This window comes from Cheilinus undulatus, linkage group 12 (assembly GCF_018320785.1).
Source record: "Cheilinus undulatus linkage group 12, ASM1832078v1, whole genome shotgun sequence".
Classification (NCBI taxonomy): Eukaryota; Metazoa; Chordata; class Actinopteri; order Labriformes; family Labridae; genus Cheilinus; species Cheilinus undulatus.
Window position 1 is genome coordinate 43,513,795 of NC_054876.1, and position 23,722 is coordinate 43,537,516.

General features: G+C 38.5%; 1 protein-coding gene across 1 annotated transcript in view; it reads right to left on the bottom strand.

The window, feature by feature from the left end:
• Window positions 1–4,429: 4,429 nt before the first annotated feature.
• The window catches only part of bckdk (branched chain ketoacid dehydrogenase kinase), a 32,061-nt gene continuing 12,768 nt past the window's right edge, over window positions 4,430–23,722 (bottom strand). Inside the window, exons 5-11 of the mRNA XM_041801228.1 lie at window positions 20,363–20,482; window positions 19,311–19,409; window positions 18,171–18,244; window positions 17,690–17,818; window positions 16,354–16,443; window positions 15,962–16,117; window positions 4,430–13,258 (exon numbers count right to left, since the gene is read on the bottom strand). Coding sequence (XP_041657162.1) covers window positions 13,114–13,258; window positions 15,962–16,117; window positions 16,354–16,443; window positions 17,690–17,818; window positions 18,171–18,244; window positions 19,311–19,409; window positions 20,363–20,482 — 813 coding nt within the window. The 3' untranslated portion in view covers window positions 4,430–13,113. The remainder of the gene's footprint in view (window positions 13,259–15,961; window positions 16,118–16,353; window positions 16,444–17,689; window positions 17,819–18,170; window positions 18,245–19,310; window positions 19,410–20,362; window positions 20,483–23,722) is intronic.

Genomic DNA, 23,722 nt, shown 5'->3' on the forward strand with positions numbered 1-23,722 from the left:
TTTCGTCAAGATGATTGAAAGTAGAATAAAATTTAATGTAGTTTTTGTCTGACATTCAAAATCCATAATATTTCTCCACTGTGGGTAAATCTGTCAAAAAACAATGCAGCTGTATCTCTTCTGCCTCTCAGCTGTAGAAAGCAGGGACCCCAGGTTTGGCAGGGTGCAGAGAACACACTACCATGACTTGGTACCAGATTTAGACCAGAAAATAAATGCTTGGACTAAAAGTAAAGACTAAAATGTGAGGACTTTTTATGGACTATAAGTAGACTAAAATGTTTTGAGTTTTCGTCACCTAAAACTAGACTAAAACTAAAAAGGATAGAAATTACTAAATGTGACTTAAACTAAAATGCATTTTATTTAAATACTAAAACTAAGACTAACTTATAAGATGCCAGTCGAATATGGGATCAGAAAAAGAAACCAGTGTCAAGTAGGTGTAGGATGTATTGATACTGGCACCGTGTCGGTACTGGATTTCAATACTCATCCCTAACACTGGGTGCGTGGCGGCTGTGTAATGGCTGTGCCGTGGCTCGATTTTAATTTTTGTGTGCAAGTTCACAAGTCAGGGACACACATCGCAGCTCACATGCAACAAACACACACCCAGTCTGATGACCATAATTGTAGTGTCTCTTCAAACTGTTCAGTCATTGATTGTCTGTGAAAAAAGGCCATGGTGTGTCATGATTAGTGTCAGTGTTGATAATCTAGCAGTAAAAGACTCATACTTATGCATTTAAAGCTCATCAATTTAAGTTTAGAATCAGGGCATTTACTTTCTTGGTGCTCAGGACAAATACTATGTGCCAAAGTTTTTCACCTTAAGCTGTGATTTAAGTATTTCTAGAGACATGTTGAACATTGTGTAGACAATATCATATTTGTAGCTCCCAGATGACTGTTGTGTCTCTGCCTTCTCATTCTAACCAAAGCTGATCACAGCTGATATTTGACTTGATGTTATGCATTCATCTATTTCCCCACAAATATTGAATATTAGATGCATTCAATAAGAGATTTGAATAATTAGGATTTACTAATGTCGTTTAACGTAGACAAATCTGATCCAAACCCAGCCATGTTGCATGGATTGTTTGCTGAATGTTCCTCCGTCAGGCTCTCATTTCAAGCTTTTTTGTTTAAACTGCAGTCGAGTCGTGTTTTACACTGCAAGGAAAATGTTCACTGTTTTTCTCACAGATTGCAGGCAGTTTGACACTTCGAAGTCTTACAAATGTTACATTCTTATGGAAGTGTGGGGAGGTGGTGTTACTGTTTTTCTATCCAAACTGTCACACAAACAAACAAGCCTCAAACTCGTTTTCTTCTTTTTAATAGCTTTTATTGTCTTTTACAAAGACCACATATCCTGTGTTTAACTCACTGATTCTGCTGCTCTAAGTGCTTAAATATGAATGTTACTGTCCAAATATACACTCACCAATTACATTAGAAGGGATAGGTGTTTAACTGTTCATTAACACGAATATATAATCAGCCAGTAGGTTGTGTGCAGTCACAGGATCCTGATGACATGTGAAACTCTGATGTGGGGCCATAAGTGAAAAACTGGTCAGGAATCAATGGAAGTAGAGGAATGTTAGTGTGTTAAAGCTCTATGTGACCTGTAGGCTGCATTTATCATCTGAAAATTTCTACATACATTGGGTATGATTCCTACACTTTACCAAAAATTGTTTTTCTCACAGTATTCCTGGGGTTGAGAAGAGCTTTGTCACAAATGACTTCATCCTCCAGACCTCCTACTACACATCTAGCCAGATGAAGGGAGACTTGAGGAGTCATTACTGAGCCAAGAGGCTAGCTATATGCCTTTTTAACAGCTTTTCTCCTTCGTTTTGTCAAAAAACTTGCTTCTAATGGAAATAGTTATGACCCGGGTAAACTGTGTGGGGTTCACCCTGGGTTTCAGGTGAACCATGGGACCTGGCTCCTGTCTGAAATCCAGTTTTCTTCCTGTGATTTTTGTTGTTTTTTGATTAACATTTACAAAACCAAACTACATCTGTTTGGGAGCTAAAAGGACGACCCTTGTAACTGAGTTAAGCCAAAGGATCCAGGTCTCTAAAACGAGACATATTTCCCTTCCTAATGAGCAATGCTAGACAGATATTGGCTGTGAGAACACAAGCAAGACCAGAGTTTACAGTGACAAACTGGTGCTGAATCAAACCGGACCACTTGGTGGAAACGGACCATACACAAGCGTTGTCTAATTGTGCTCCTTCAAACCCTAGATGGAGGCTTTTTATCTATATCTGCCGCCTTTTTTTGTTGGCTTTTTAAACTTTTTTGCTTGAATGTGTCCCAACTTTTGTGACTTTAAAAGAGCTCAGTTTTTTCTGTAGTTTAAATGGTAGGCAGAGCCAAAAAAAAACAGAACTTTCTCGTTTTGATAGTGCCTCTTTATGCAGAAATCACTTCCTGGAGTTCTCCACTTCATCCTGTGGTAGCAACCTCTGCATGTAGGCGTGTGAACATGGTCAATACCAGCTGAAGTTCAAGCCAAATTCTAACCCTGCCATATCAAATTTTGTAGCAGAAATCGACTCATCAGACGACATTATTCTACTCTCCTATTGCCTTATTCTGGTGGGCCCGTGTGAATTGTAGCCTCAGTTTCCTGTTCTTACCTCTGTGGTTCTCAACCGGTCTAGAATCAGGATCCAACACTACCAACCTAATGAGAACTTGTAAAACAAATTCCCCCAAATTTTCATTATTAAAAGTAATAAAATATTATAATTAGGAGCTATAGATTGAACAGATGGGACTTGACAAAAAGACTAAAAAACAAACATGTTTTAAAGCTCATCCTTACAGAAGCCCTTGGAGGACATGCATGTTTGAAATTGATATGGGATAATGGGAAAAACGGCTTTTACATCCCAAGCTCAGGAGATAAATGAGGCTAGACGTTGAGAGAACAACCAGACTTAACTCGTTATCCTGGCAAAATGTAGCTTTGGTAAAATGGCGCTTTGGCTTCTATACATTATCTATCCTTTTCTGGGCACATTTGTGACCCACTGAAAACAGCCCCGCAATCCACCAAGCTACAGCCAGTGTCGAGGTCTTTTGCTGATTTAGCCCATTTGCTTCGCAGTTGATGTGTTGTGCAACCAGAGATGCTCTTCCACATACCTCAGTTGTAACGATTGGCTATTTGAGTCATTAGCTCTATTCACACTGGATTACTATTACCCAGGGGCCTCTGGTAATTTGTGATAATTGTGCAGGACATCCGTGTTTTTAATCCCATACCAATCCTCCAGGTCTGTAATTTGCGAAGTAAAAATTCCAGGGCAAATTACCTACCATATTTCAGTAAATACATAGGTCCACTGGTAATACTAATCTCATGAGAATAGTGCTATTGTTACTGTTATATCAGCTTGAACCAGCCTAGTCATTCTGTGGTCTCTACCATCAATATTTTGGCCTAGAGAACTGCTGTTCACAAGATATTTTCTCTTTTTAAACCATTGTCTTTAAATCCTAGTAGATCAGCAATTTGTGAAATACTCAAACCACAATGGCACATTCAGCGTCATTTAAATCTCCTTTTTCCCTTCATACTGATGCTTGTTCTGAACTTCAGCACATCGTTTTGGCCATGTCTACATGCCTAAATGGATGGGCTGTCCCATGTAATTGGCTGATTAGAGATTTGTGTTAATTAGCTGTTACACAAGTGTACCTAATGAAGTGATCAGTGAGTGTAGGTCTGCCTTACAGGACGCATGTCTATTATTAACTGCTGTTTTGTTAAAAGTTGTAACTCGAGCAGCTGTGTTTACTGGGAAATGAGTTTAGCATGACAAACAGATTGAACATGTAAACAGCCTACAGGGCAGGAGAAAAGGTCAACATGGTGAACAGTGTGAGGTGAGATCTGTCAGAGTGCATGTTGTAATCAGCGTGACCTTGTAAGTTCTTGTATTTGATAAAATCACACACCTCTCAGTGAGTGTTGTAAGAGTTACACTTACACAGTGTTGGTTGTTTTGCTACTGTGTTTTAAAAATCGTACCAACCTGTTTTCACATTCCAAATACGATGACGGACCAAAGTGTTGCTCATGTTTTTGTTTCTGCCTCTAAGGAGACTAAAGTGCACTTGTAGCATAGCTGTACAGATGGGGAATGCTATTTTGCTTTGTCTTGTATTTGTGGAGTCGTGCTTCTTAAATAAAATCTGCAGACGTCATGGGGGCATTTGTGTTAGAAGAAAAAACTCACAACCTGCAACAGACTTCCAAAATAAAACATATTGAAGCTCTCATTGTGCATTTTGTGTCTGTGATTATGCTGTTCAGAAGAAGTAGAAATGTTTGCATTAAAGAGGATTTTCAGCATTTTTAATCCTTGATTATTCATTCATCCATTCATTTGTCTGTAGTTTAGGGTGCAAAAGACTGGTAGTTTCAAAAGGTTAGCCAAAGGTTTGTTTGGCTACAAACAGATTTTTATTTTGAGAGGAAACAGGAACTTGATTGAAAGCTGTGACAGTAATGAATGTACGAAGGGCAGGCTTTCATCCTATTATGGATTTTAAACAGAAAAAGAAAGGCATGAAGTCAAAGTATTTTATGTGTGATGGCAATAAGCTCTTACAATGACTACTGTTTTTTGTGCTGTAAAGTAAATCCCTAAACCATTAGTTGAGGAGTTGAAGGGATTTCCTTTTTGAGATTTCAGTTAAAGCATTCACTGTTAATAGGTTTGACATTTTAAACACCATGGGCTCTCCTCTGCATTTCTAACAGGCCAGAGTTTGTTTGTATTTTCACCGTGACATTAAGTCCTGAAAATGTCCTGAGTTTAGTGGTGTGAGTGCAAACAACTTAACCATGTAATCTTCCTGCCAGCCCATGAGTAGTTTTCCTCCCCCAACCCACCATTGGCTAAGGAAAACTTCCTACTGTGAGGGACAAGTGTAAACAAGCAAATCAGGACATTTTCTGGATAGGTTGTCCTGTCATTTTCCAGAAAGTGTCAGGGCAGTTTTTACTGAATGTACATTAAAAATAGAACGGACTAATGAAGACGAGGAGTTTATTATTTTAAAGGTCATGATTTTGATCTAAAAGTCAAACGTCAGCTGTATAGCAGCATGATTACAGCACTAAATCAACATTTCCTGCTGGTGAAACAAACTCACTGAGTAGCTGTCATGGAAGATGATGTGTGTCAGTAAAACTATTTTCCCTGAAGGACAGCATTATGTAAATACACGATCCAGGAATACTTTAAATATTTACACACGGCCTTTCACATAGCTGTAAGACCCTTGCGACAACTCAATCCTCCTCCGTTGGACAGGCAACACATAAAGATTGTGCTGTTTTAGATTTAATATGAACTATAAGAACAAAAATAAAGCTCAGTCTCAGATTTCCAACCATGTGAAATTTAATGTTTACAGAGTCCTGAACACAACAGAAAACATGAGGGAGAAACTAAACATCAGTCGAGTTTATGGCAGCACATTTAATCAGTAACATGACTCCAGCTTTTAGCTTTAACTGGAGATTTGAAATGTTTGTTGTTGTTTGTCTTCAGTTTATACTTCAAATGTTACAAAAGCAGAAATGTGGAAAATACAAACTCAGAAACTTTGATGTTGAGAAAATGAAATGATGCACTTTTATCCCCTCAGTCTGCCTGCACTTCTCTTTTCAGCCCTGCAGGGGGCAGACTGTTCATATGGCGTCCTTCTTGAGTGCCTGGCTGCCAAATTCAATATTTACACACTGTATTTTAAAGGAACCCTGCACATTAAAACACACTGTACTTGTTCAGTCAATCTTAGAATCTATTGTATGTATTTTCTACAAAGAAGCACACTAGAGCTCTACATTTAGAGAAATTTAGAATATCACATGCAGGTTGACGTTGTTTGATGTCTACTGGGTAGTGATGTCAAGTTGCTGCTAGAGATGCACCAACTGTAAAACATTCAGCCGTTCGCTGATAATGATTGGTTACTTTTTCATTGCATCTTTTGGTGCAACACTCTAGAGGCCTTCAAGATAGAGGGCGGATGATCACATGAGGTTTTTGCCTCTCTACATAAAGGCAGCAGTGCAAACAGGTAAGAGGGCAGTGCCCTTTGTTCACTGTTTCCTTCACAGCACTGCTCCCTCTTTGCCCGCTGGGAGGAGGGACCAACTTTTCCTTAATCCTATTAACTAAATATTAATAATAATGTTAAAGGCACACTCGAGCTCTGCTGGGGGGGGGGGGGGTTGGCTCACCTGTTTGTGTTACGGACTGATCTGAGGAGTAATTTCCAGGATTCAATTGACCCGGAGCAGTGATTAGCTGTCTGAGGTCAGAGGAGACTTTGACTTTACTCATCAGGAGCAAAAATTTTGAAAAATTTACAACAGTTAGAAAAAATAGTAGCCGCAATTTTGCACAGCGTAATTACGCTGCTAGTGTAGAAGCTTGTATCGACCTGCTGCATGCTCAATTGAAATTGTATAGATTATTTGTACAAAAATGCCTCTGGTGTACAAAGGCCTTGACTATTTCGGCATGAAAGCAGATCAGAGTTTCACCAACAGGTGAAATCTTCTGCTCAGTCATAAATCTCTTCTCTGAATCAGCTGTGAGGTGTACTAACTGCCAAGATTAACTGATACATCCGTTTCTGGCACTGGTTCATGCACACATCAGCTGCTGACGGCTGATGTCTGTTAAACCAAAGCATCTGTGCATCCCTAGTGGTTGCGTTGCTCTTCTTCTAAGGAGTGTCATCCTTAAAGGGAAACCTGCATATTAAGACATACTGACCTTACTGGAGTAACATGAGTGTCTTTTGTATGAACGTTGTACCAAGTGTCACTATGTTTCTACAGTTAAAAGAAATTTCAAGATAAATTCACATCTTTTGATTGTTCTCGCCTTGATCATCCCAGTGGCTCCTTCCTTTTTTGTCTTTTTCACTGAAACTAAACTAGAGTTCAAATTAAAAAGACTTTAAGGATGACACTCCAAGAAGGCTGCCATATCACTGCATTGTTATTCTTCAAATGGAGTGCCATCCTTAAAAACATTTTTAATTTTAAACTGCAGTTTTAGCAAAGAGAAATATCAGGAAGAAGTTATGGTGATGTAGATGGAGGAGAAAGTCCAAAAGATCTGAGAAGAACAATGTGCATCACACAACACTGGCAGCCTACATGTGAATCTATTTTCTAAATTTACCTGGAAATGTTTAAATCTAGTAACCGGACATACCAGATGGAAAACCTGGAAAACCTTCCATAGATGGTGTTTGGGAAAGGGATGAATGTGCTGTCTGTTGCATCTTTACAGGTGAATCAGAGCAACAAAACATGTGAAATAGCCGCTACCGAGCTGTTGAACCATGGCAACTGTAGACATGTCAGTAGATGACTTTTGTTATTTATGAAAAGAAAACAACTCAATGCTGTTATTTTTTGTTCTTTTAACAAAGAAATGTCAAGTTCTGATAAAACTGGTGCTTGTGGCTGGCACCAACGCTAATCTCTTCTGCCATACTTGCACCGGCCTCTTGTCGCTGCTTGCTTACTTCAAGACTTCGCCGCGCCAAAAAGTAATGCCCCTCATCGCTGAATGGTCCTGTCACTTTCTAATCGTCCTAATAGTGAGAGACCATGTGAGAAACACGGAAACGGCTTTGCAAGGTTAGAAATCTAGTGTTCATAAGGGGGAAAGTGGTCAGATCCAATCAGCAGAAGCACCTTCCTCTTCAATGACCCAACCGGCTACAGCCACCTGCATCACCACCTAATCACTCAGACACACCGACACAGAGACACACACTCAACACTGCAGGGGAGGACACAGAGCTGCAAATGTGCAGTAAACCGAAACAATGCAAAACTATGACCCAGGGTCATAACACCCCTCATCCCCTGGTTTACCAGGGATAAACTACATCTTAAAGACCTTCAAACCAACAATAAACATTTAATAATCATATACTATCATACTATTTATACCAACAAGCTGATCTTCACCTGTCTTTCATTCCTAGATAATACATCTGGGGTTATTTTGTGTCATAAATAAAATATTAGTTGGTATATTTCTACTAAAATGATTCAATTTCTTACACAATGGACCGTTTTGTGTTCTCTTGTGAAAACAAAAAAAATCTTCTTTCAGGATTCTGAGTTAAGGGGATAACTCTATTGGTAGTTCAAACAAAACAGCGATTTTCTTTCTGATTCTCTTACTAATCAGAGACTAGGAGCACATTTTATCTGTCAAAAATTAACCTTAATTCTTATATATATCCTTTTAAATCAGAAAAACAAAGAAAGTGTTCTGTTTTTTTGAGTGAAAGCAAAACCCTTCTGTCCTTACAACTCAAGCTAGAGTCTCATTTTATGTTAAAAAAAAAAGAGTCAAATTTTCTCATTTTTTCTCCATAAGAAAGCCTGCTTACCTGATCTTGCTTTAAAGAAACTCGAAATAGTCAATTTTAGTAAAGATAACTGCAGGTTGATCATTCATCTATTAATTAAGACATGCACCCATACTTTTTATTGTAGTCTGCTTTTCAATAATAACTGGTAGCTAAATCTCGTGTTTTTTTCTTTACTTATTGACCTTAAGAACATCATTAATTTGAGAAATTAACTTCTTATCACAGGAAAACCAATGTCATCATCACAAGATGATGAGACAGGTCCAAATTTTAAGAAAGCAGCTTGCTAGAAGAATGACTTGCTATTACAAGACAATAGGATGAAATTAACTGTACGAATGCATGTCCTCTCTGGGCTTCTGTAGTTATGTTCATAGATTTACTGTTTTTCTAAATACAGCACAGGATCCCAAAGATAAAATAGCAAAGTGCTCCCAGCAGTTACACTCAGCTTGATGTGCTGCTGGAGAGCTGATGCTTGCTGGGAAATGTTCAATAAAATATGAGGAGTGCTTTAAGGTGGATCTATGGGGTAAAATGTTTTAAACCTCATGACACTGACTCTGATTGACCCATATTTCTCTGGAGCTTTGCTTATAGCACCCAGTACATTTTTTTTAGATCAGGATCAGGAATGTGCATAAGTTTAAGGCATGCAGGGCGCTAAGGATTCACCATCCTGGAAACCACCAGCAGTTCTCAGGCCCTTGGGACATCCTCAGTAAACCCAGGGGCTCATGGCAATTGTACTACCTGCAGGGGCGGTACCCTAGGCTGTGCTTACTCGCCACATCCACCCTTCCCTCTGCCCTAAAGGTGAGGACTTTGTACTTTTTTTTTTCAACAGATTGTTTTCCCATGCTCCTGGTAATATGCAAGGACATCCAGACCACGACCAGGGTTGTCAATCCTTCTGCCAGATGGTGCCCTCAGGCAGCTTGCTAGCTTCATCTACAGTGTTATGTCAAATTATAGTTATTTACTTGCATTCCTAAACAGAAAAATGAGTTTTAGTGGTTGAAAGTTATTCTTGATTAATTTCTGACTTCTCAGAGAAGCCCAGTGAGCCAGCTCAAATTTGGGTATACAAAAGGTGAATTCAGTTTCAAATTCCTCATTCCTGTTCAACATGGTAAATTGTGGAGAGCTCACAGAAAATGAAGGAGTCCGCATTAAAGCACTTCATGATGCTGGATGGTCTCTGAGACAGGTGGTCTAATAAATTTATTCAGCACTGTATACCTTACTGCAGCCTCAATTTTTTGCACAAACATGCCTAAAAGTTCTGCACAGTACTCTACATTTCTTTATTTTCAACAGGGTAAGAATCTCTGACAACTGACAGTAACAGTGGAGTAAAAAGGCTGATATACAGAGATAGCATTTTAACATAATCCTGTAATTATTTAGAAACCACTCTAAAAAGGAATTTGAAGCAGAATCAATGGACCTACCTCAGCTAAAGCTTTTTCTTTATTATCCTCATTCCTTTACAGCTCTGAATTTCAGGAAGTTGTATTTTTTGCAAATGAGAAGAAATGAAATTGTGTTTTATTTTGTAAACCTGCTGTTTAATTAGGATTATTAATTTGATTAAGAGGACAATTCTAGTACATGAGGGACTTTGTATTCTTTACAATAACAAGTTGTTGAATACATCCGTATAGGAAAAATGAGTTCGCAAATTTAGGGACATTGAATACAGACAAAAATCCAAAATCGTGCATTAACTATCACCGGAGTCATTTGGTAAGTCAAACTCTTGCCAAAGCTGGTCTGGACTAGAGAACAGCAAAAACATCTTTTCCACCAAGAAGAGATTTTGTTGTGGTTCTTTGCGCTTCTTTTTGTTAAGAAATGTCCATTCCTGACAAAACTTGTTTGCAGGCTTACAGTAAAAATTAACTGCCTGATGGTAGACATGGAATCTGGACAATCCATCGGATTTGCAAGGTTAGTCATTTCCACTGTCTGATGCAGATTTTGTTGTTTTATATCAGTTTGGTCAAGAGACAAAGCTTAATGAATATGTTTTTTTAATTTATTAACAGCATGAGTTACAAAATAAAATCTTTTTTTAGCATGAATGGCAGTATTAGTAGGTGGGGAGCAAGTGAAGGATTTTGTTGTAGTAGAGCTTCCACGTAAGAGCCTGTCAGGAATTCAGACAGGCCTTAAAACACTCTTCTTAAATGCATAATCTAGATTGCAATTATTTCTGTAATAGACAAAATAACAATTTGACACCCTTTACTTAGAGATCGGTCTTACATTACCCACAATTTTCATATAAAACAGCTGTGCCATGCTCCACAGCGCCAGTTTTGCTCCGATTGAAGGCGAGCGACCTCGTACACTGGAAGTGTGGCTATAGCGCGGCACAGTGATGCTCAGCCCTTCTCAGCTTGAGACAAGAGAGGAGTTCATGGAGACTGCAAGTTCATGCAGGAATAGTATCTCAACAGCGGATTATTTTGCTTTTTTGGGGTTGATTTGCCATTCATTTCGACATGATTCCATGATTTTACTGCTTCCACCATAGGTGAGTACATCATGAAGTTAAAAGGTTATTATTTGCTTAAAAGGATGAGTGGTTTCACGTAAAATCTGAGGCTTTTTTATCTCAAAAGTTAACTTTTTCTCATCAATGGTGCCGTTGTAGCTCTGTGACCCACTGACCTCTCAGTGACCTTTCTCTCTCGCTACAGGACAAGACATAATGTTGATATAGTGATGGTTTATGATCGGGAGTTCGTACGTTGTGTTGTATTTTGAAGCTGACTGGATACTTTGTACGTTTTTCCAGCTGTTTGGATGGAACTGCTCATTGTAGCAGCGCTGAAAAAAGACCTGCAGCATATCACCAATAACGCAGAGCGGAGTTGTGCTTCAGGGACCGGAGCATGGCAGAGGAGCTGCTACATTTGACTAGAGAGGGAGCGATTTGATCCGCAGTAAGAGTTGCAGACGGGTCACAGCGCAGCCGTTGTGTGTGGGAACTATAAGGTTAGGTTGATTATGAGAGAGCAGAATTTGACTTCCTTACATTTTCTTATAAACACCTTTGACAGCTAAGCCCATCAGTCTTTTTGTCATCAACTCATTGAATCGCTGTAGACACATTTAAAAGAGGCCGTCTGCAAGTGTGTAACAGAATGAACATTTGTATGATAAATTACATTAATGACAAAGACCCTACAGTGTTTTGATGACATGTTTGATCTTATTTGGTCAGACATTTAGCACAGGTGAGATGTAAGAGGGAAAATGCATCAAAAAGGGTGAATCTTGCTTAATAAATAGATTTTTTCCTAAATTTCTAAAAAGAAAGCCGCTGTCGTCTCAAGCAAATAACAAAATCAAGTTTTGACCTGCAGAAAATGTTTCTAATAAGGACTCAAACTTCAGCTCATGTGAACTTCTACAGTTAACAATGCAGAAACCAGTTGTTGACCCATCCTGAAATGTTATTTTATACAAAACTTTCTCAAAAACACATCAAAATGAAATACAAGTGACACACTTTCTACAAAAAAAAAACAACTAAATTCAGATAAAACAGAAAAAGGAGACAATATTAAACAATACTTCTCTGGTATATTGTTACTCTTAAAGTCATTACAATAAAGTCAAAAGCTAACTATGATTGGTGCAAGTGCTGAGCATTACATTTACAGGGAAATCTATTTATTGTGCAAAAACGTCTGACATGAAACTAATGAGACTGAGCGACACGGTGGAGATCCATGAAGGCAACAGAAGAAGACAATGTAAGAAAAAGTCTGCATGCAGAAAGACACAGTAAGGCAACTGAACGTCTCGGCTGGCTTCCCAGCTTGGAAGCTCCACAAAAACCACTGCTAAACAAAGACGCCCATCACTGCGTGTGCTGTCTCAACTGAACCAGACAGAAATGACTTAATGAGCTTTTGGTGTTTTGGCAGTTTTCTTCTGCTTTTTCAGCCGCAGCCTGACTCAGAAAAGGCTTTGTTTGACGGATGTAATTAAAGGGTTTCAAGGGATAACAGCACATGCTAATACAGGGACACTGAATCCATTCTCCCTGGTAAACCTTAGACTATAATAAAGAAAAAGATATGGATGATCTTACTCTGGTCTTTCTGATCAATGTGGGAAAGATGAGCAGCTTTGAGCAATTTTGACAGGTTTGTTGGAGTGTCTCAGAAGTTTCATTTGAAACTTTTATCATCAAAACATCTACTTTTTTAGGCTATACAAGTAACTTCAAAGTTGAACTTCTTTAAAACTGAAGCTCTTTTTTTTTACTTCCTTCCTTCCTTCCACAGTAACATCGATGCCAGCTATCATGCACAGTTTGTCCCGATAACCTAAACATTCAAAGTTCATACACCCCTCAAAACTCTGAAACAACATGCCACAGGGTACAAAATAAAAAGGAGAACAACCAGAATCATCAACTAAAGAGCTAACATAGCTTATAATCAGTCTAAGGCAAAAGAAATAAAGAAAAAGTAGTGGATAGGTGAATTTAGGAACTTTCTGACAACATACTGTGTAGGCTATCTCTCTGTGGACCAAAGTCCTGAAGTCCATGTCAGCCTTCCTGGTTAGAAACCCTCTGCCTGCTGCTCAGCCTGTTTCCTGGGTGAGGATCTATAAGGAGGACAGGCGTTAGACTCTGAAGCTCTCTCCTTTGCCGTCGATGTGGCGCAGACGTAGGTAGACGTCTGTGCCAATGCCCTGCATTGACTGTATGGATAGAGAGCCGCCAAGGTACTCAGCGTATGCCCTGGATGTAGGCAAACCAAAGCCAAACCTGCAGAGAGCACGGAGAGAATGGTTTAAGATGACTAGAAGGTTTAGCATTGAGCAGTATCAAAAAATCTGTAAAGCTGCGCAATTCCACCAACTTCCAAGGTGCATGGAGAAATAAAGTCTTGGAGAAAACAGGAACTTCCAGCAACAAACCGAACACAAATAAAATGGGTGAACTGACTGTGAAATGTCATCAACAAAAAATACGGGTGGGTACTAGAGCCAGGAAGTCAGTGTCAGACCTCCCGTGGGCGCCAAGAAGCTGTTTTTTTGTTTTGTTTTTTTTTTCCCCAGATATTTCAGGTTTCTCAAGGGTTGGCAATTCCTGTTGCACTAAACTTTTGACAGGTCCCTTATTGACCATCAAGCCAAACTTATTCCTTTTCTCCCCTTTTTTTCTCAATTTTGTTGTGCTTTAATTGTTTTGACTGTAGTGGACCATTTTATTACTTCAAAACTACAATTGTATACAGTATAGCTCAAATATTTTTGTTTGTCTTTACAATATTGAACAATTTCCCCTCTTTTGTTTCTCACTGTTTCTTCCCTGGGATAATGGTGATGAAATGTCACGTATAAGTTTTATCCATCAAATGAGGCAACAAGAAACAAGTTACAACCAGTTCAGCAAACACAATCACCTGCTGATGAAGCAATTCTTAGATGCAATCACTTATTAACTGAAGTGGAGGATCAGCATAATTCTGTCTTACTCATGCAGTTAATTCATGACTTAACGTGTGCACTGGTGTGTGTTGGCTGATGTATATTGTTTGATAGCCAGCTTGCAAACTTAAAAGGTCATTACTGTAACTAAACTGCTAGACTTCTCTCTACTTTCCAGGTTCAGCTGCGTTTGCACCAACCCTGGCTTGTCTACAGCTGATTTTCACTTAGCCTGAGTCAGACATAATTAAATGTATAATCTTGCAGACAAAGATGCACCAAAGTATAACAAAGCACATCACATTATAACTAGATTTTAGCCAGACACTTGACAAAGTATATGCAGCCTGGGCCGTTAAAGTCAGGCTGTGACAGGCTCACAGACAACAACACTTTCCCATAATGATGGGTGGGATTAAACTGCTTCTCAGTGCAGATTCTCAAAGTGTCTGGATTTCAGTGTAGGGGTGTTCAGCATTGTTCAAAAAGATTTTCTGTGGTGTTTAAAGAAAACACTGTTAAAAAATCCAAAAGTTGCTTATTCAGGTTAAGTAAGATCTCATGACTTTGAAGGACACTGCTTGAGATTTCATCATGTTAGCAATTATACTTAACTAATTATACTTAGTAATCAGTGTGCCCTTTATTGGGGAGTAATTTTACTAGATCGTTCTAAACCAAGAAACTGCCAACCAGAAGACTGAGAAAAGGTAGTTTTAAGATCAGTAGATTTTTGTGAGTTTCGGTTTATTTCTGGTTTTGAAAGGGGAACTGTAAGTTTGCATGGAAACTGAAATAACATAACAGGTCAGGTGTGAGAAAAGTATGTAAACAGCAGTTAAGTTTGTCTTCTTGAGGTTGATTTGATGTTCACGTTGAAAGTATTCTGTTAATATTTCGCTTCTAGATGCGTGAGTACATTAGAAAATTTAATTGTTTTTGATTCTAGAAAGGGTATGTGGTCTCCTGTAATGAAGTCCTGTGGTGTTGCACCTCAAAATTGAACTTTTCCTTGTCCATGGCATTGAAACACCCCTGTATCCTGACTGATGACCTGTGGCTCATGCCAGAGGGTGGGAAAAGTGTTTATATAGTGATGAGACTTGCTTTTGGGAGTCTGTGCATTGTGTTGCATTCTAAAGATACTTAAACTAGATTCTTTGTACGTTCTTGTTCCTGTTTGGGACAATCTGCCCTATGTGGACTGATGCAATTCAGCATAGTGGCACTCCTAGCCCACATTTGGAGATGGACCAGAGAGGTGCTGTGGAACTGCAAGATTGACTAGAAAGGGAGCTATTTGCTCCAGATTGCAGATGGCTGTGCAAATGGAGTATGTTGAATTTGAGGGTGAGAGTCAAAACATATCAGTATTTCTGGGCATTTTTGCATTTCAATTTCACCATGTTGGCAAAGACCAGTAATTTTCCTATAGGGCCAAACCTCTAAGGAGTTATGTTGAGGGGACCACAGCAAGCCTAAATTTAACATTTCAGTCCATTTTGCACTGCTAGAAAAGTTTAGCCAAATCTTATTAGAGTCAGCTTGTAGAGAAAATGTCACAAGCAATGATTGCCATTATTAAAAATGTAATGCATTAGATGCATGTTGCAGCAGGACTTTTGTTTCCACTGTTCAAGTGGCATGTTAGTTTCTATCAGTTCTGTCACATATTAAAATTGCACATCTTTTTATTTTTGCTGGCAGGCTTTCACAAAAAGGACAACTCTGGTGGTGTTGGAAGCATCACTGCAGTATAAAACCGAGGCTAGATTACACAGTCTTTTTTGTCTGTTATGATAGTCACTGTGTCAGATCAGATGATCATACATATGTGTTGTAACTTGACTGACAGACCGCATGGAGGGAGCGAGCAGGCTTTGCGACCGATGTGATGACTTTGAAGGAAGAGGCAATAATCATGGTGAAAACATGGTAAAACCTCGGCTTTAGACAGCTCCATTTCATCTTAACGGTTTCAGAAAGAAACAAGAAATTTGAAATCTACAGTAAGCACTCTGCACATTCAGACTCCTACCCATGCATGGGGCTGGACTGGTTTCCACTGTTGGTAATGCTGTTGAAGAGGTTGCTCATGCGGGGGTCCTGTGCGCTCTCCTCAGCCGTGCTGAAGTGATAATCCATCACCTTGTCAATAATATTGTGAGGGATGCCGCCGCCACGGTCTGAAATCCTTAAAAGGAAGAACAAGGCCTTCTTAAAAGCTCACAATAACTTTATTACTTCATTGTCCTTTTAAATGTTTGTATGTTAAAATACCATCCTGCCTGATAAAACCCCTATAAAGTTGAATTTATGCTTGAGATGAGGAGGCTCTTTAAGGATGTGGTTCATGACTTAATGTTGGATTTTATCCTGTAATAACATCCTTGCTGTCTCTTAGTATCAAACAGACATTTAGCCACTCACCTAATGACAAAATCAATGTCGTTATTGGCGATGGTGACGACCACATCGGGCACGTTGTAGGGGGTGTCCAGATGGCTTTCCATGGTGGCCCTGAAGGGACAAACAGATGGATGTAAATGGCGATTAAATGTTGAGTGTGCACATTATGCTCTCATCCAGAAAAGGTTTCTGTAGAGCCAGCAGCTCCTGACAAACAGAATAAGCCAAAGAACATTTTCACCTGTTGCACTAATGTTTAAATGGAGTTAATGTTTAACTTCTGTGTTCTTCATGCAAAAAATACTCAGTGGTTGAGTCTTTCTTCCAACAATGACAGGGAGGGAAAGAAAACAGGACTGAATACTTGGAAAAAAGAGCAGAACCTGATTGAAATATAGTACCGATTGATATTGGTCACTTTTTGCATGCTGCTAGCTGTAAAGACGATAAAAATGAAGGATAAACACTTTCAAATGTAGACTAGTTTATTTCTAATTAAAGGTTTACTTACATTTAAGGTGTTGCACTACTTGATAGGTCTAACACAGGAAGAAATCACATATTAAATCTTACATCTAACTCCCTGTAGATGTAAAGTATTTTTTAAAATATGGTTGTTGATGGAAAGGTGGAGCACCTTAGAGGATGAGGTGGAGCAGAGGGTTTTAAAGAGTCACCAGAGCATCCTAAATGATCGATTACATCCGTCCAAAAAAAAGACAACTTGGATTTGTATTCATGTTTTCATTTTCCATAAGCCAAGATCATTTCATCAGTGCACGACTTGAAAACCTTTAAATATCTTCATGTTTATGTCAAGGATTTCCCCTCTCAATATCACTGATGTTAGATAGCTGTTGATTAAAGGTCACATATTATGCAAAATCACTTTTTCAAGATTTTTGAACAAAAATATGTGCCCCTGGCCTGTCCACAATCCCCTCAAGTACCAGAAAAATCTTACCCCCCACCTCTCTTTCTCCACCTCTCATAAAATATGTGCTGAAACAAGTAGTTCTCAGATTGAGGCTTAACAAGATGGAGCTGCCTGATGACAGCCATGGAATCTGGACAATCCATCGGCTGTGGAGGGTTACAAATCCTGTGTCTGCATGAAATTTCAAGTTTAAAAAGAAATATTGATTATATGCCACCTGTGTGCTAGTTTTATTTAAATGTAGAAATCTAATGTTTTGAAAAACAGCAAATCTTTACAAACAAAAGCTTAAAAATGAAGAAAGAAAAACAGAAGAACTTGAGCTTTTTATTTCTGAATGTAAAGTTGAAGCTGGATGAGCTGAAAATGATTAGACACCTACACGTATGGCAAATAAATACAGTATGAGAGTAGTCTAACCTCATGGCGTTCTTCAGCAGCTCAGGCAGGATGTAATCCAGAGGCAGTGGGATGAAGGGGAAACGAGCTGCTACGTGTCCGTTAATCCTCACTCTGGGCGAGTTACCGTACTGGTGCTCACAAAGACGCCTGGTAAACATCAAGAACACATGAGGAGCTTTTACAGCAACAACTGCAATGTGTGACTTAAATGTTTGAAGCAAATCTCAAAGCAATCAATTGAATAACTTCTAAAATGCTCCAAGAATAACCATGGATAAATCCAACATTTCAACAACTGAAGACTCTTTGTAAACTTTATGAAGTCAATAAAGGTCAGGGACCCACATGATAAGATATAGAAGGTAAACAGTATTGATAGCTCATATCTCATCCATGTTTATCAGCTGAACTCTGACCTCTCTGTCAACAGAGCGCTCAAACAGAAGCTCAAAGTCATTTAAACGTGTTAAACAAACAAGGAGTGTGTTAAAATACCCACCTCGCAAAGTCCACCCACTTCTCGATGATTTTTTTAGGAGACAGACGTCTGCATATGATCCCAACAAAATCAGGCTGAAATGAGAGCAGAAATAATTACCAGTTTACTCAGACATTTATCCTAAAACATCATTTAAATTCTTCATTACATGGTAATTCTATTAATTTCTAACTACTTAAAATGCCAATGCAAAGACGACTTTTCTGAAGCTTCCTAAAGGTTTAAAGTAGCCCTGGGGTTAAGGCATTTTTCCTGCATATTAAAGCAGTGTTTGCAAAGACCTACACTGAAGAACTGAACTACTAAAGCTATCTTTTTACAACAACAGTGAGATTTTTATGCTGTTACAGAGATTTATGTATAAGAGAGAAAAACATTTTGCCAAGACAGACGGTAAGCTCCAAACGGTGTCACAGCATTATCAAAGTTTGGATGCTTTGGTACTTTCTTGATGCCACATATTATTACAGGATACAATCCCTTTTAATATCCACCTGTAGAATCAAAAAGCACCTTAGCATAAAAGAAAATCTGTTCTTCAGTCATATCCTTCACTAAATCAGACAAATCACTGCCCAAATCATACAGTTAAATCTGTAGTATCAGTCGCCCCAGCATGTGAGCTGCAGCTGTTTTCTGGAGTCTTCCATGGGGCAAAAGGGTTTAAAGCGTCTAATTTTCCATTTCATTCAGTTAAACTTACAATGACAACAACAATAGCAATCACAAATGCCCTATTTTAGCTAGATATCATGGACCTCCTTCTTGCTGACCTTATAAGTTGCAAAAATGTGTGGCTTTTGCTCCAGCACTTGTCCCTTTGTTTTGTTTTCTTTCTAGCTTTTTCCAGTGTTCAACTTCCAGAAAACTGTGGAACGCAAAGGTAAGTGTAATTTTAAACTAAAAAAAGCTTTCTCCCAGTACTGGGTGCTAAGGATTGGGATTTTTGTTCCGACCCGGTATCCATATATCTAATTTTTTACTGTTAAAATACTGACGTTTAAAATTCTGGTGTTCAGACTGGCCGACAAGGTGTGAAGAGTGTTTGGAAACCAAACATTCATAACTTTAAGCTCAATACATATCCTGTTTCATAAACAGAAAGCCCCATGCAAAAAATAAAATAAAAAATAAACATACATTGTCTTCATGGAGAGCAAGGTGGTGCGTGGCCAACATTCGGATCCCCAGACGAGAGCACAACGTCGTATCCAGGAAGTTACGGAGAATCATCTCATCCTGCAGAGGTAGGAAATAAAAAAATGTTTCCTGCTTGAAGGCCAAAATTTTCCTACAGGATGAAACACTGGCACCAAAACAAGCAGATGACCATAAACAATTAAATACAGACCCAATTTACAAGAAAGGAATGAGTTGAATCTTTGCCAACACTCAATGTTTTAGCATTAAGTTTGACATGTGCCATAATAAACAGAGATTTACGGCACTTGAAATACTTTAAAGATAGTAAGACAATGAATGGCATCTGTGATTGCTATCCATTTACTTTTATGGTAATCTCACATTTTTACATATTAGGTTTTTAAATGCCCACTTATTATTCTTTTAATTTAATCACTATTTATTCATTTCCTTATGTCAAACTTCTTTTCTTGGATATTCAAAGCTCTTCTTTTTGCCTGGGCCTGGGTCCACAGCAGATGCTTCTCACTGAGTAGCCAATCATGGTGACGCGACTCCTGATAATATCAATATTGGAAGTGACACAACCGACTCATATTTTTGAGAGGAATGTTTCTCGGTGTACACATGTTGCCTATGGCAGGACAGGATTCCCTGACACCATCTTCCTGTTTTCTTGGTGAAATTCCCTCAAAATACAGACATGAAGCACACAGAGCTACTGATGTTAAGGACAGTAGCACTGGTGAGAAGCATTCTGAAAATGTGAGCTTCGCCAGCGCTACAAACATCAGCAGTGGGCACAGGCCTTAAATGTCACATATTTAAATACTTCTGGCATGCCTATTGTCTGAGTCTGACTTTGTAAAGCTCTAGCTGGATCTTCACAGATAAACTTTCCCCACCTTGTTCTTATTTGAGTAATACAATTTTCAATAAAATTCTATGTACGTTGGCCATTTTGACTGAATCTGTGAGAAATAATTTCCTTGTGGGACATTCTAATGCTCAGTTTGATGATCTGCAGGTTGTGGGGGTTCAGTTCTTACCTGGATGTGTCTGCGACACTCCCTGAAGCCCTGGGCCAGCATGGTGACCACGTCTTTGTGGTCGTCCAGCAGCTGCTGCACCAGCTTACAGAAACGTGCCTCCACATCCTGATCCTTGATCTGTGAATAAATAAAGGGAAATACTGCATTTTAGCCTTTGAAACTTGATTTTAAAGCTCTTTCAAAGACAGGCCATGTTTATTTTAATATAATACGATCAATTTTAGCAAGAAATCTGCTTTTCATCCATCAGCCAGTTGAACATAGCCAGAACACTGAAGTGTCAGAATACTTGACTTATTCTGGTTGACATGCGCTTTGAGTGATCTTTCTCTGTTGCCCTGGGGATGTTACATTTTTGCTGTTTGTAAAACAAACCGCTATTTCAAATTATTTATCCCTTTGCAATGGTTATGAAATGCTCCTTATGTTTTATATTTCTTTAAAAACTTTTAATGCTTCTACACTGATCCTTGTGTCCTTTTATCAAGACGGGTCCTTCCATTGTTTTATGGATAAGAGAAGTAAAACATCACATCCCACTCAACAGAGTGACCTCCCCTCCATTTGGGTGAAAGCAATCTCCAAGACTGAACGGCAGTAGATTAGAAAACCAAGGTAGCAACACCGTTTTTTAAATCCCCAAATGACAAAGGAGTGTAAACGAAGAACACGCTGGCTCTTTGGGTTGAAACTAGAGAGAGCAAAGTTGTAAACTTTGCCTCAAGGTACACTAGTGCCCTGAAAACTAGGGAAAGAACAATTGCTTTTATTAGTTCAATTATTTAATTAGTGTGTTTAATATCAGCCATCTTTTTAGATCTTTTCTCATATCTTAGCTATGTTGTGTTTTTCATGCACACGCTCCTCTGAACTTATATTCACGAGGGAATAAATAAAGTTGTTTGAAATGAATTCAGTATGAATTTGAACTCAACTATAACAGCCACTAGAAATGATACAAACTTGTAATTAAAATCCTTAACTTTCTTGCCTTTTTTCCTTCTGGAGTCTGGCACTTATAAATTGTTTGCTCTGTCTCTCTACATATTTCTATTTCATATAAACCTTTGTCTATTTCTAGAGGTTAAAAAGGTAAACTACATCCATTATGACTTTGTGATAAAATAGTCAGGGATTCTAATTGCTGCATTTTGCCCATGCGCGTTTAGCTGCTGTAGAAAGCCACATGCCACTTTCTACGTCATACATGATAGTACGTGATTAATGAAACGTGTGCTTTTATTTCCACACAGCAGAACAGAGAACATATTCTCCAGGTGTGTCACAACCTGCAGTATGTCATGACTCTGAGTCCGCGCTGACACACTCGGCATATTGCCAATAATGCAACAAAGGCACAAGAGCGACAGAGGGATTACACGATCCTGTCACCGCCAACCAAAAAATAACTGGAGAGGACTGACCCACATTCTCCTTTTTTAGTGTTTTCTTTCACCTAATCCTTCCTAATTATGAAACTCAGGTTACACAACTTTTATTACCTAGATAATAAAGTTCTTATTCTTCTGAGTATTCAGTGATGTGTAAGCTTGTGTAACATCTGAGCTACACAATAACATGAGTCTATCGCACGCTTGCAAACCTGAAAATCTCCTAAATTTATCCTGGATGAGCAACATAGTAAAATGCAGACAACTGATTTTTTTCCCCTGAATTTTCTTTGTTAGACTCCCAGTATTTTCCACTTCCCTTCCCATTCTCCAAAATGTTGAGGAAACCTCTGGGGTCAAAAGAGCTGTATATTTGCCACTGACTAGCACCAATACTAACATTATCAGTGCGCATGGCTTGGTGAACAGTCATGCTTTCTGTGGATTCAAACATGGATCTTTACTGCAGTAAGAGTTAGAAACAGTTTCTCAATGCCATTCTTGTTGAAAGTTGGGATCATGAAGATTTCATTAATGAAGTCGATTAAATTATACTGTTTTACATTTACATGAATACTTCTGTTTAGAAGGCTTGAACAACTTCAGTCAAAAGTAGCTCAAAAACTAAAAAGGTCTTCAAACATTTGTGTTGCGACATATTGCAGGTTAAGTTCATCATTGAAAACAAGCAATTATTTAGTCAGAGTGACTCACCATGAACCACCATGTTAAGCACAATGGATTCTTGTAATGAGGTAAACAAGTTAAGCTTAATGGCAAAATAGCTTTGGTTTGCTGTTCTAATTAAAATCCATTAGAAAAATCACAGAAAGCAGTTATGTTTTTTTCACATCTTTCAAAGTTACGACCAGTTGACAAGAACAACCTGGGGAAAGCCTGCTGTGTCAGGCTGCTGTAACTCTCCCACATTTAACTGTAAATTAAACAATCAGCCAGTTCATGCCATTAACAGTCACTGGGACGAGGTGCAACTGGTGGTGGGAATTCAGGCACTCAAGATTGGCCTTACTTAAATGAGCATCTGCCTGGAGTGTTACACTGGTGTATCTGTGACAGCAGTAGCTTCGTCTGAAAAAAACATGACTCTGCTACACAGCGCTCAATTCTCAGACTGCTGATTGTGATATTAGACTCTTAATGTATATTACTCCTAAAACCGCAGTTTTGTTTTAAATTAACAAAAAAGTAGCAGCATGACATGCTTTTGGTCACATGACTAACATTTCCTGTGATATGACTACTGCACATAAGGAGATCACCATTAAGACTGTAAAATTATCAATGCTGTACGATTAGGTTATAATATGCGATTACATTTATACTGGACAATTTTGTGTTAACTATATAACAAATACATTGGATCATGAGTCTACTTACTTGGTTATCGGGGAAGCTGCACAGAATAATACAAATTTTTAAGTGTGTATTACTCAACTCAAACCATTTAGATATTATGTGGAACAAAAAAATACAGAACCTGAAATTTTTACAGTTCTGTTCTTAAAATAACTTAATATTTCAGATTTTTTCCTGTTTTGAAAATAAAGGTACCTCTACAACGTGCAATAGTGGCACTACTGTAAATTTAAAGGCCTTTCTGCATGTATTTTTGTAAACCTTTCAAGTTTAACTAATAAAAAAGCAATTGCAGCCTTTGAAGGTACCAAACCTATTACTAAGACTACAGGGATTATGGCAATGGACGAATTTGCCAAAATGTTGAAGTACCCCTTTAACGTCAAAATCTGATGTGCTTGAAGGACAGGAGTTGAATATGGGCCAAGTTTGGAACTTACAGATGTAAGTTGGGGCTTTAATTCACCAAATTTTATAGCAGAAACAGGTTGTATTTCTTTATACATTTAGATTGGAAACATACAAAATAAATCTGCCTATTCTTTTACTGCAAAATGCAGACCAGACAAAAGTGCTGGCAGCAAATGCA